This window comes from Heterodontus francisci, chromosome 21 (genome assembly GCF_036365525.1).
Source record: "Heterodontus francisci isolate sHetFra1 chromosome 21, sHetFra1.hap1, whole genome shotgun sequence".
NCBI classification, from domain to species: Eukaryota; Metazoa; Chordata; class Chondrichthyes; order Heterodontiformes; family Heterodontidae; genus Heterodontus; species Heterodontus francisci.
The window spans coordinates 71511840-71524391 of NC_090391.1; the positions used below are offsets into that span (position 1 = coordinate 71511840).

Consider the following 12552-nt stretch of genomic DNA (forward strand, 5'->3'; position numbering starts at 1 on the left):
CCGCCTCACCTACCTCTTCTCTGGGCTTCCAGCGCTGTGCCTGGTGTCCGAGGCCTTCTATAGAACCGTCAGAATAACTAGAGGGGGAATGAAGAGACACTATTTCACACAGAGGCTTGTTAAGATCTGGAAAGCACGACCTGAAAGAGTGATGAAATCAGATTCCTGAGGAATTTTTAAAGACAATTAAGCAAGTGCTTGCAGTGGAATAATTTGCAGGGTGAGAAGAAAATGCTACATATGTGACAATAAGTTAGACAGTTCTTTATAAATGACTCTGACAAAAGTAGCCGATTGGCCTTTCCTGTGCATCTTTGATTCGATGATCTGGGCGACAGATCAGTGATTCATTTACTTTTCACACTGTCACACGTCATTGTCCTCGCAGGATAGGCTGCTAGTTGGAACCTGGGTTCATTTTATCCATTAATGGTCACATTTCCTCTCATTGGTGTATTTTACCAGACTGCAATTCACGGTTCATACAAGTCAAAATCTATTGGGTATTTGGAAGGAAACATTGGTTTCTGTAGAAACTTCTGTCAAATAATTAATTTCCACAACAGCCAGAGTTTCCGAAGCTGCTGTAAGGAGCTCTTAGTGTCTGAGAACAGTGTTCGGTTAATGTTCTGTTCACATTGCTGTACCCGGCACCAGAGCGATGCTGCTGTCCTTCCTGACCCTGTCTCTACTGCAGCTTTTGAACTGTGAGTGACGGATTATTGAATGCATTATGTTATTTAGTGTTACACTGATTATTATTACAAGATATTTATTATTAATCTAATTATCATCTTTAATACAGAACCCATTCAGGAGATGTAGAAAGTAAATAATGCTTTATACATGTTAATATTCTTGTGTAGAGTGCAATGATATATCGGAACTTGTTTATTGCCTTCTACCTGCCGTTCGTTCAGCCGGAGCAGACTGGAGTTGAAAATCTAATGGGTCTATTTCAGCAGGGTCTGTTAGAAAAAGAGCCACTTCGCTCTTGGAATAGAATCTGTCAGTGTCTGGGATCAATTTACAGAAAACGCATCTATTTTATTTACAGTTGTCATTCATTGGGATGATATCAAATGGATACTGAAAGGTTTATATAATTTGCAAAAGTTTCATTTGATACAAGTTTTGGATTGATTGTTTCCATTTTAAGTTCTTTCAACTAAACATCGGAATAAATCTCCATTTAAAAAAAAATGCCTTGCGTTTATATAGCGCATTTCATGACTCAGGACATCCCAAAGAGCTTTACTGTCAATAAGGTGCAGTTTTGTTGAGTTGTCTACTCTGTAAAGTGGGAAACGTGGCAGGCAAGTTGCACAGAGCAAGCTCCGACAAACATCAATGTGATAATGACCAGAATACTTTTTTTGTGTGTGATGTTGATTGAGGGATGAATATTCACCAGAGCACTCGGGATAATTCCCCTGCCCTTTCACCAAATAGTGCACCTGAAAGGGCCGACTCGGTTTAACTTCTCCTCCGTTGGAATGCACCTTGGACAGTGCAGCAAACCCGCAGTACTGCACTGTAGTGGCAGTCCAGATTTTGTGTTCAAGTCTCTGGAATTAGACTTGAACCCACCATCTTCTGACTCAGAGCCGAGAGTGCTAACAGTTGAGCTATTGCTGACAGCAAGATTGCTTTGGTGACAGTAAACGAGTTCAGAATATTCCACATCTAATATATGGTATTATAAATTCCCAGTTGAAGTTCTGTTGAACACAAAGACCGTGGCAGTTTGTTTTATTTGCCCCCTGCGTTTCTTATACTGACACAGCCAGCTGGAATTGAAATTCTAATCTGATTACTTAAAGCGAGTCTGATAGAAGTAGAGCGCCGACTTTGTTTGAATAGAGTGTATCAGAGTCTGGGTGTAAGTTATCTCACTGAGTGTAGATCACCAGTCAAAACTACATCTACTGCTGACATGGACCGCCACAAACATTTCTGTCACAGATATTTCTCAATACAAGTGCTGTCTGCTCTCCTACAGAGACAGTTCATGAAGCTAAATATTTTGGAATAATTTGTTCAGTGTTGAAGGGTTATATTCAATCTATTAGAACTACTCAACTGGAGATGGAACCAATATTTTTCAATTCGTTGTCATTATTAGTATAATTATCAAGTGCACTCTGCAAAAAATGATGCGACTAAATGTTCCTAATTCGTTGGGGAATTTGCTCTGTATTATTGATCAGTTAGTGATGATCTTCAAATTTATTATCTTTTACATTACATTCATTATTCTATTTCCTCCATTTATATGTACAGCGCCTAAAGATATTTTCGTTTTCCCAATCACATACTTTTACACAGTGTCACGTAGTATGTAATGAGTTCGTGATATTGTTCTTTATTATTGTTCCAACGGCTCGATGTTTGTTGTTTTATTCCATTGATGGTTCCATTCTGTTTCTCACTATTTCCCGTGTGTATTTGGTTACATTTATTAATCTCTGTCTATTAAAAACGTTATTGGTTTACTGACAGGACAGCTTAGTCCCAGTGTTATCAGATACTTTAAGTATTTAACGAATTACATTTCCATGAAAATTAAATTGTTGGATAGTAAAGTCGTGGTTTGTGGATTATTTAAAGAACGTTTTATTCAAGCCACAGAAAGATCAACAATGAAGTGCACATGACTCCCTGTATCCTTTTCTCCAATCGCTAGTTGCTCAGAATCATTTTTTAAAAAGCAGGCATGCTTTATGACAAAAAGCAATGTGATTCATTTCCTTCATATGAAGTGAATCTTGAAATAAGTTATCTCATTTGTAGAATTCACATTGAAAACGGATTTGGTTTGATTTTACATTCCATCAATATGAAACAGGGAATAATTATCCATTCTTTCGCTCTCTGAAAACATTATTTTTAGAATATCTTGCATCTGGTTAACACGTCTTCTAAATTCCCAGGTGGGACATGTGCAAACTTTGACTTAAATCCAAAATTGAAAACAAATACCGTGGCAATTTGTTTTATTTGGCCCTCTGCGGTTCTTGTACTGACACAACTGACTGGAGTTGAAATTCTAAGCAGATTATTTAAACACAGTAATCTAGCAGTCGAACGTGATCACAGTGCGAATCGAAGGTCTCGGGGTTTGGGGTCTGGGGTCCACAGTAACACAGGGATTAGAGAACAGCAGTCAAAGCTAAATCTACTGCTGAATGAACACACACAGGCATTTCTGTCCCAGGTATTTCACAGTCGAAGTTATGTCTGATCCTGTGTGATATACTGAGTTGAAATGAAATAATTTAAATAGTTTGTTCCACGTTAGAGTGTTGTACATGATCTATAAATATTGTATAATGTATTAACTAGAGGCAGAACCAATATTATTTCAATTCGCATTGGTTATTAGTGTAATTGTGAAGTGTCTCTCCAAACAATAATGTTACTGAATATTCCAAAATCTACGGAGGATTTTCCATTTATTATTGTTTACCTTGAAAATTTAGAACTTTGTATTGTAACTTAATCACCTTATTTCAAATATTCATATGCACAGCATCAAGTAATAAATAATGTGACAAAGTCTCCTTCCACATGCTCCTTTTATGTAAAGCATCGTGAAGTGTTTAATGAGATATCATGAATAGTCTCTTTCCACCTACTCGATATTTTTGCAGTGTTTTTCGGTCAAAGATTCGATTCAGTTTCTCACTGTTTCCAGTACGGGTTTGGTTACATTTCTTAATTCTACCGACAGCAAATGTTGGTTCACGATAGGGAAACGCTCCCTAAATGTTATTACATACTTCCATGATGAATTTTCTTTTGTCTTTGTAAAAGGGATTGTATTCTAAAATCCTGATTTTGAAGGTAGTTTAAGAATATGTTCTGCAAACCATAGATCAGAGAGAAAGCATGAAATGCAGCTGATCCCTGAATTTATTTTTTTAGCAATCGGCTGCTGATCAAAATCAATTTATAGGAAATGTGCATATTTATATGAATTTGTCATTTATTGAGATCGTATGAAGTGAATATTGAAACAGTTCCCTTAATTTATAAATTTATCATTTAATGCATTTTGCTCTCTTTGATTTTAAGATCATCAAATTATAATAGGGAACTGTTATCCATTTTTGTCGCTGACAGCAAGAACGGACCTAATATTTGTCATCTGATTGACATTTAACTGCACTTACAGAGGAAATTTGAGTTACATTTAGTTTTATTCCCGGAATTGAAAAAAAATTGCTCAAGAGTTTGTGTTGTGTTGTTTCCTATGGCTGTCGTACAGAAACACCAGACTGGAGTTAAAATTCTAATCAGGCGTTTAAAATGGTCACTTCTGGAAGTAGAAAGTGCTCAGTGTTACAATCGAGTGTATGGGAGTCAGAACTGCAGAATACTGGGATATGGATCCAGCCGAATCATCCCACATTGAGATTTCTGTCCCCGGAATTTCTCGGTAAAGTGCCGTGTGATACAGAGAATTAGATTAAATAGTTTGTACAGCATTTTGAATGTTCAGAAAGGACAATATATTTTGGATAATATATTAACTGGAGGTGGAATCTATATTGCTCCAATTGTACTGATTATTAATAGAGTTATCAATTACACTCTCCAGAAATGATGCTACTGATTTCAGGGGGATTCGGTGCATGAACAGTTTTATTTAGTCACCGAAAATCTTCAAAACTATGCCTTTTTATATTAAATCATGCTTTCTGTTTCATGCATTTATGTGCACGGTGTTGGGTAATAATTAGTGTTTCTCAGTCTCTTTCTACATGATTCATACATTTGATGTAGTATATAATATCCAGACACGTTTCTGAATCTCTTTCGACATGTCCCATACTTTTTTATGTGGTGCGATGCAGTGCTTAATGAAAGATCCAGAGTTGTTTCCCAATCTCTGGGGAAAGTTGGGAAAGTGGATCTGGGGCAGTAGATCAGCCATGATCTTATTGAACGGCGGGGTAGGCTGGGTAGGCACTATGGCCTAATCCTACTCCTATTAAATTCCTTAATGTCCTTCCACATGTCCCATACTCTGGTCACCTTGTGTAACAAATCCTGAATTCGTTTGCATATTTAAATTCAACAAACAGTGCCCAGAGCAATTTGTCTCGGTACTGTAAATGACCGATGCATGTTTGGTTATTTCTAACCATGGTAACGTTTCTTCAGACACTAGCTCATGTGTTGTAGATACATATTTTTGAAAGTTACTGATAATGCTATTGACGCACAGAATCCGGATTTTTGATGTGAGTTGCTTCAGTCTGGTGCTTTGCTTCTGTTTGTAAGCTACACTTACTGTAATTTTATCAATTAATTTGCTTCTTAAATCCATAAGAGCACACTTAATTGCCAAAGTTGTGCAAATTGGACCTAAAATATTTTGTTATAATATCATTATATTGATTATTGATGCACCTAATAATTTGCCGTGAGAAACATGTACTTATAAACTCTCTGCGTTGCCTGTATTTTGTAACCCCTAAACCACCCCTGTCCCTGGTTTTGTAACTCATTCAAGAATTTAACTTCTGGGCTTTGTATATCCCACGTTTGTCCCGTTTCATTTCACCTCCTTTGAGTTTATTGATATTTATAATTAATATTTCTCTATTACTCGTTGTGGTACTACGGTGCAGTAGCAAGTTAACATAAGTATTAAATGTTAAAATAACTTATCAGTTTGGCACCAAATCCATTAGCCTAAACATCAGAAGGTAACCATTTGAATACTGAAATCTAAGGCGTTGGGAAGCGGGAATTACCGGAGGTCAGTGAGAGCAGGGGAAATGGGTGAGCGGGACTGTCCGTTCCAAGATAACAGCAGCAGCAGAATTTTAGATCACTTGAAGTTTACCTACGGTAGGAGGCCGAACAGGAGAGTGTGAGAATATTGGGTATATTCTCTGTATATATAGGTGATTTGGATAACGGTACACAAAAGAAATGCATTCAAACGTTTACAAGAACAACAATGAGAGCTCTTAGAAACTGTATAGAAGCATACGATAGCAAAATGGAGGGATTAGCAGATTTGAGAAGTAGTGTAGATAAATAGAAAAGTAGTATTGATTGAGAAAGAGGACAGACTGAGAATTTCTCTGAGACAGTAAGAGATAAACTTGACGAATAGGCAAGCATGGGAGTCTCGGTTACAGATTGCTCAGATTCATTTTCGGGATATGTGCTCGCTGACCAGGTGGAATTGACTGAACAACCCCTGCTTCGGCAGAGGGGATGGCGGGGTAGTTCCTTGAACCACCATCGTCATTTTGGCGATTTTTTCTGCATCCATTTACTGTCCATCCCTAGTTTCCCGAGGAAGGTGTGCATTGGCTTACTCCTTGAACCACTGGATTATCTGGCAAAAAAAAAATCCGGCGTGTCATGGGTGGTTACAGGCTGAAATGGTAAATGCCCGAAGTGTACAATAAATAACTGAGTGGATTAAAGAGGATTCACGGACCCTATTGAAGCACTAAGGTTGGTCACTGGAAAAGGGGAATTTGTGGGAGTTGACTATTATCAGACAGAGTTGGTAGGAATGCTGAGGCTCCAGGACTGGGAAGAAGTCACACAATATTTACATTGCATCACTAGGAGCATCAAGGGACCAGTGAGATTATAGTTGAGCAACTGTAAGTCATTCAAGATTACTCGGTAAGCACAGCTGAGGACAGGAATCGGTATCCCATTCACTTTCATATATCAGCAGAGTATACAGAGAGACACCAATACATGGGAGATATATTATCACCAGGGAGATTGAGATCAGGTTAACACACCGTCTATACTGCATAATGCGAATAGAAAAAAACCTGGAGATCTATGAGACACATTGTCATTAGGGAGATTGGGAGCATGTCAACACACCGTCTATATTATATAATGTTGAGAATAGAAAAACACCTGCAGATCTGTGAGACACATTGTCATCAGGGAGATTGGGAGTAGATCAACACACCAGCTTTAGTATCTAATGTTGTGAATGGAAAAACACCTGGAGATCTGTGAGACACATTGTGATCAGGAGATTGGGATCAGGACAACACACCGTCTATCGAACATAATGCTGCGAATAGTAAAAGCACCTGGAGATCTGGGAGACACATTATCATCAGGGAGATTGGGAGCAGGTCAACACACCGTCCATAGTATATAATGTAGAGAATAGGAAAAACACCTGGAGATCTGTGAGACACATTGTGATCAGGGAGATTGGGTACAGGTCATCACACCATCTGTAGAATATAATGCTGTGAATAGTAAAAACACATGGAGATCTGTGAGACACATTGTCATCAGGTGGATTGGGAGCAGGTCAAGACACCGTCTCTTGTATATAATGTAGACAATAGTAAAAACACCTGGAGATCTGTGAGGCACATGATCATCAGGGAGATTGGGAGCAGGTCAACACACCGTCCCTAGTATATAATGTTGTGAATAGTAAAAATACCTGGAGATCTGTGAGACACTTTTTTTCAGTGGGATTGGGTACAGGTCAAACGACTGACTGCATTTTTAAAAAGCTGAAGCGCTTAGCCAGTAAACGGGAGGACCATTGTTGGAACATCACCAACGGGTATAAAAATAGGGTGCGTCGGCGAAGGCAGGTTGCAAGAGAATCAGAACAGCAGGAACTTAGCAAGAAACAGTCAGCACGGAGTTAGGAGGCTGACAGACCGTTCATCTTGTTTTGTTTTGTTTGAGGAAGCTATATATTTTATTGAACAGCGGATATGCCCAATTACACCTTTATAGAGACTTTGAAAGCTGCAGGTGGAAGATTTGCAGTAAATTAAAAGGCATCGAAATCTGCCACAGGATCGGAAATTCTTTAATTTAATTTAAATGTTCCCATTCCTTCCCGACATTTAGATCAGAAAGCTGAACACACTGAGAGTACCACCATCAGTGTTTGAAAGCAGGTCCATCACCACCTTCTTCTCAGGGCATCGACACACGGGTCATCAATGGTCAGAGTACCATCAGCAAAAATTTACAGTGTGATGGGGAAAGGCAGTGGGACTAATTAGACATCTCTTACAAAGAGACAGCATAGGCACCATGGGCCGAATGGCGTCCCTCTGTGCTGTTTCATTGTAAGATTCGATAATGGAGAGGAGTATCACCACCGCCTTCTCAGGCACCTTCACACTGGTAATACATGGAGCCCACCCACAGTCACCACAAGGAGAGAGTGTATCCGGGTGTCAGTTTGTGTATATGTGCAAACAATACTGGATACATTTAAGCCCATTACCAATATTAATTTGTTGCAGAAATTGTATTTTCGGTTTTAAGGAAGGAAATCACAGATCCCGGTATAATTTCATCTGCAAAGCGACAAGAATAATGACCCTGCTGTTAGTTGTATTTGTGCCTTTTCTTTCTAACATTTTCATTCATTTATTGTCCCAGTGAACTCTAATTGTTAACTTCTCATTTCAGGCAGACCTGGGAACAGTCAGGCTGACCCTTTAGGTAATCGCCCATTATTTTCACGCTATCTGCTATCTCTCTGTCCAATCCATCCCATTAAATATTAAGCTTGAGCGACAATCTCAGTACCAGCGGATTAACCTGCTGCCCGGTTGCCAGGCAGAAAGTGAATGTGTCCCTCACAGTGTTGCAAAAGATCTTTAATTCTAGCTGAAACCGACTGCTGCCTTCATGTGAAGGGATAATAACTGAGGGTCCCTGAAGAGCAGAGTGTGAATGATCAGCTCCACTCAACCTGTTACCGAGCTGAGAGTTAACTGCTGCCTTCATGTGGAGGGACAATAACTGAGGGTCCCTGAAGAGCAGAGTGTGAATGATCAGCTCCACTCACACTGTTACCCAGCTGAGAGATGGCTGCAGCCTTCATGCGAAGGGACAATAACTGAGGGTCTCTGATGATTAGAGTGTGAAGGATCAGCTCCACTCACACTGTTACCTAGCTGAGAGATGACTGCTGTTTTCATGTGGAGGTACAATAACTGAGGGTCTCTGAAGCGCAGAATATGAAGGATCAGCTCCACTCACACTGTTACCTAGCTGAGCGATGACTGCTGTCTTCATGTGGAGGGACAATAACTGAGGGTCTCTAATGAGCAGAGTGTCAAGGATCAGCTCCACTGACACTGTTGCTGGTCCAAAGGTCCACCTCACCAATCTGCGCTGACATCGAGATCACATGATCACCCAGCCTCATCTTTATTGGTTGTGCTGGGTGAGGGTGCAATTTCCTCTGCTCTTTCCTGGTGCTGGGATCTCACTGTGTTCCTCCAATCAGTATTGAGCACGTAAAGATGTGATCATTGCAGCCACGCCCATCGCCCCACCTCTGCAGGTTAAATCTATTCTGACCCTGTCACCACACGGTTCCCATTGGTGGGAATATCCGGCTGTCTCCCGGTTCCCTGCTCGTTTGCACCGTTTATTAGTATTCCCATCTCTTTTTTACATGTGTAATATTTACTCCGGGTTTTATTAGGATTCTGAGTGCAGACTGATGTTCCTATCCATTCATGCCTGGTGAATTCGGAGCGTCCGTGCATTGGGAACCTTTGGGTTTAGAACACTATAACCGCTTGACGATATTTCTGATATTTTGCAGAGATGGTGAAGCTGAGACTGGTGAATGGGGGCAGTCGGTGCGCTGGGAGAGTGGAGATTCACTACAGGGGACAGTGGGGGACTGTGTATGGCTCGTACTGGGACCTGCCAGACGCCGCTGTTGTGTGTCGGGAGCTGGGCTGCGGGACCGCGGTCTCTGCACCGGGCGGGGCTCACTTTGGGGAAGGGTCCGGACCCGTTGTGACGTGGAATGTGGAGTGCAGCGGGACTGAGGCCACTCTGCAGGACTGTGAATCATATCAATGGGGTCACTATCCCCTGCCACACTCCAATGATGCCGGCGTCATCTGTTCAGGTAAAAATCTTTCTCAGTCTCTCATCTCCCACCGCAGCTGATAGAATCTGGGAAGAAGCAAAGGTAAAACAATCCGGGACGGTCCGTACCTGAAAAATCAGATGTTAATAATTCCAGTAATCTCCGGTTAGAATTAATGTTAATATTCAGATCACTGTTTAAAATTATATCATTAGCACCATATTTAATAAACATTCTCCACCGGCAGCAGCAAATACCTGATACTCAGCACATTTACAATACAGACAGTGCAGTTTCATTTGAGATTTTCCCTAAAGCCGCAGAAAATGATCTGAACCGATGGAAATGTCACAATCTCAATCGAACTCGCCATTCATCAACCCAGCAGCCGCTACCTGGCATGCACTGTCAGACCGGCTGTCCGCCTGCAATGATCTGATGTATTACACAGATTGTGAAGCTGAGACTGGGGAGCAGGGGAGGGCGAGAGGTAGGTTTCTTAGCCTCGGGGAGCCGAAGTAATGGGTCCGCAGTTATTGTAGGTATCACAAGAGGAAACTGCGCGTTAAGATCCCACCGCAGCCTGCGCATTGCCTTTTAACTTTTAGGAAATATTGAGAAAGTAAAATGCACAGCACATTAAACAAAGGAGCTAAGATAGTTCCGGAAGTAGCTGCAATGATTAAACTCAACACCGTTGAACTATTGGAAGAAAGGAGGCGAGTTTGCCTGAAAACATGGCCAGTAAGGAGGATAGCAATAGACTTCAAGAGGATAAAGCGAGGCTGGTGAAATGCGCGGACAGTTTGCAGATGCAATTTGATGCAGAGAAGTGTGAACTGATACATTCTGGTTGGAACACGGAGGAGAGGCAATATCACAGAATCACTGAACTGTTACAGTGCAGAAGGAGACTATTCGGCCCATCATGACTGCATGGGCTCTCTGAAAGAGAAATTCGCTCAGTTCCATTCCCCTGCCTTCACTCCATAACTCTGCACATTCTTCCTATTCATATAACTGTCTAGTTCCATTTTGAATGCTGCAATGGAACCTGCTTGCACCACGTTCTCAGACAAACATTCCAGATCTTAAACACTCGCTGCATGAAAAACTTTTTCCGCATGTCACTTTAGCTTATTTTACCAAATGCATTAAATCGGTGCCATTTCCTTCTCGATCCTTCCACCAGTGGAAACAGTTTCTCTCTCCCTACTCTGTCCAGAATCCTCAGTATTTTGAATATCGCTGTCTATTCACATCTCAGCCTTCTCTTCTCCAAGGAAAACAATCCAAACTTCTCCAATTTATCTTCATAACTGAAATTCCTCATCCCTGGAACCATTCTCATGAAACGTCTCTGTATTCTCACCAATGCCCTCACATCTTTCCTCAAGTGCGGCGCCCAGAACTGGATGCAATACTCCAGCTGAGGACGAACTAGTGTCTCATACAAGTTCAACATAACTTCCTTGCTCTTCTACTCTATGCACCTATTAATAAAGCCAAGGGCCGTGTATGCTTTATTTAGCGCTCTCTCAACCGAGCCTGCCACCGTCTATGACTTATGCACTATTAAACCAAGGTCCCTCTGCTCCTGTAACCCCTTTAGAATTGAACCCTTCATTTTATATTTTATCTTCATGTCAGTCCGACCAAAATGAATCACTTCACATTTCTCTGCATTGAAATTCATCCGCCAACTGCCTGCCCATTCCACCAAATTGTCAATGTCCTTTTGAAGATCTGTACTATCCTCCTCACAGTTCACAATGCTTCCAAGTTTTGTATCATCTGCAAACTTTGAAATTGTGCCCTGTACACCAAGGTTTAGTTCATTTATATATATAGACAGGGACCAGAAGATTGAAGGATACATGGCATTTAGGAAGGGGAGGAAGCTAGGAATAGGTGGAGGGGTAGCTCTGTTAATTAATTTTGGCATTAGCGCAATGGTGAGGGATGATCTAAGTTCAGGAGAACAGGATGTAGAAGCTGTTCTGGTAGAGATGAAAAATCATTAAGGCAAGAAGTTTCTTGTCAGAAGTGGTGGACAGACCACCTGACATTAACCACACTGTGGGGCGGGTTATAAATGAATAAATGAATGGCAGCCTGTCAGAAAGGTACAGTGATAATTAGGGGCGGATTTTCGCCTAAATTTAGACTGGAAAAGTCAGATGGGCAGAGATAGCCTAGATGAGGACTGCATAGAATATTTTCGGGATAATTTCTTGGAACAATACCTTGTGGAGCCAACCAGAAAGTAGGATATACTAGACCTGGTATTGTGCAATGAGGTAGGAATAATTAATGACCTCACAGTTAAGGCGCCCCTAGGTAGCAGCGATCATGATATGATTGAATTTTACATTCAGTTTGAGGGAGAGTAGAGTGGGTCCAAGACTAATATTTTAAACTTAAATAAGGGCAATTATGAGGACATGAATGCAGAGCTAGCTAAAGTGAATTGGCAAATCAGGTTACGGGATAGGTCAATAGAGTTTCAGTGGAAGACATTTAAGGGTATATTTCAGAACACACAATTTCTCATATTTCAACGAGAAAGAAACATTCCAAGAGTGGGTCCCACCATCCGTGGTTAAGGAAAACAGCCAAAGGTCGTATCAAACTTAAAGAAAAAGCTTGTAATTGCGCAAAGATGGGAGGCA

At 40.8% G+C, this 12552-nt stretch overlaps 1 protein-coding gene across 1 annotated transcript; it reads left to right on the forward strand.

The window, feature by feature from the left end:
- The first annotated feature begins 618 nt into the window (after positions 1-618).
- On the forward strand, positions 619-10319 carry LOC137381155 (scavenger receptor cysteine-rich type 1 protein M130-like). The gene is made up of 4 exons (XM_068053539.1): positions 619-707; positions 8455-8487; positions 9605-9919; positions 10096-10319. The coding sequence occupies exons 1-4, from the start codon at positions 662-664 to the stop codon at positions 10317-10319; spliced, it is 618 nt and encodes a 205-aa protein (XP_067909640.1). The 5' UTR covers positions 619-661.
- The last annotated feature ends 2233 nt before the right edge of the window (positions 10320-12552 follow it).

What these genes read in the sequence shown, in the direction of transcription:
- LOC137381155 (XM_068053539.1), top strand. Translation starts at nt 662, where the DNA reads ATGCTGCTGTCCTTCCTGACCCTGTCTCTACTGCAGCTTTTGAACT. An exon ending in TCTACTGCAGCTTTTGAACT is followed by an intron (nt 708 to 8,454) that starts GTGAGTGACGGA and finishes TTCTCATTTCAG; the next exon opens with GCAGACCTGGGAACAGTCAG. An exon ending in TGCCGGCGTCATCTGTTCAG is followed by an intron (nt 9,920 to 10,095) that starts GTAAAAATCTTT and finishes TTATATCATTAG; the next exon opens with CACCATATTTAATAAACATT.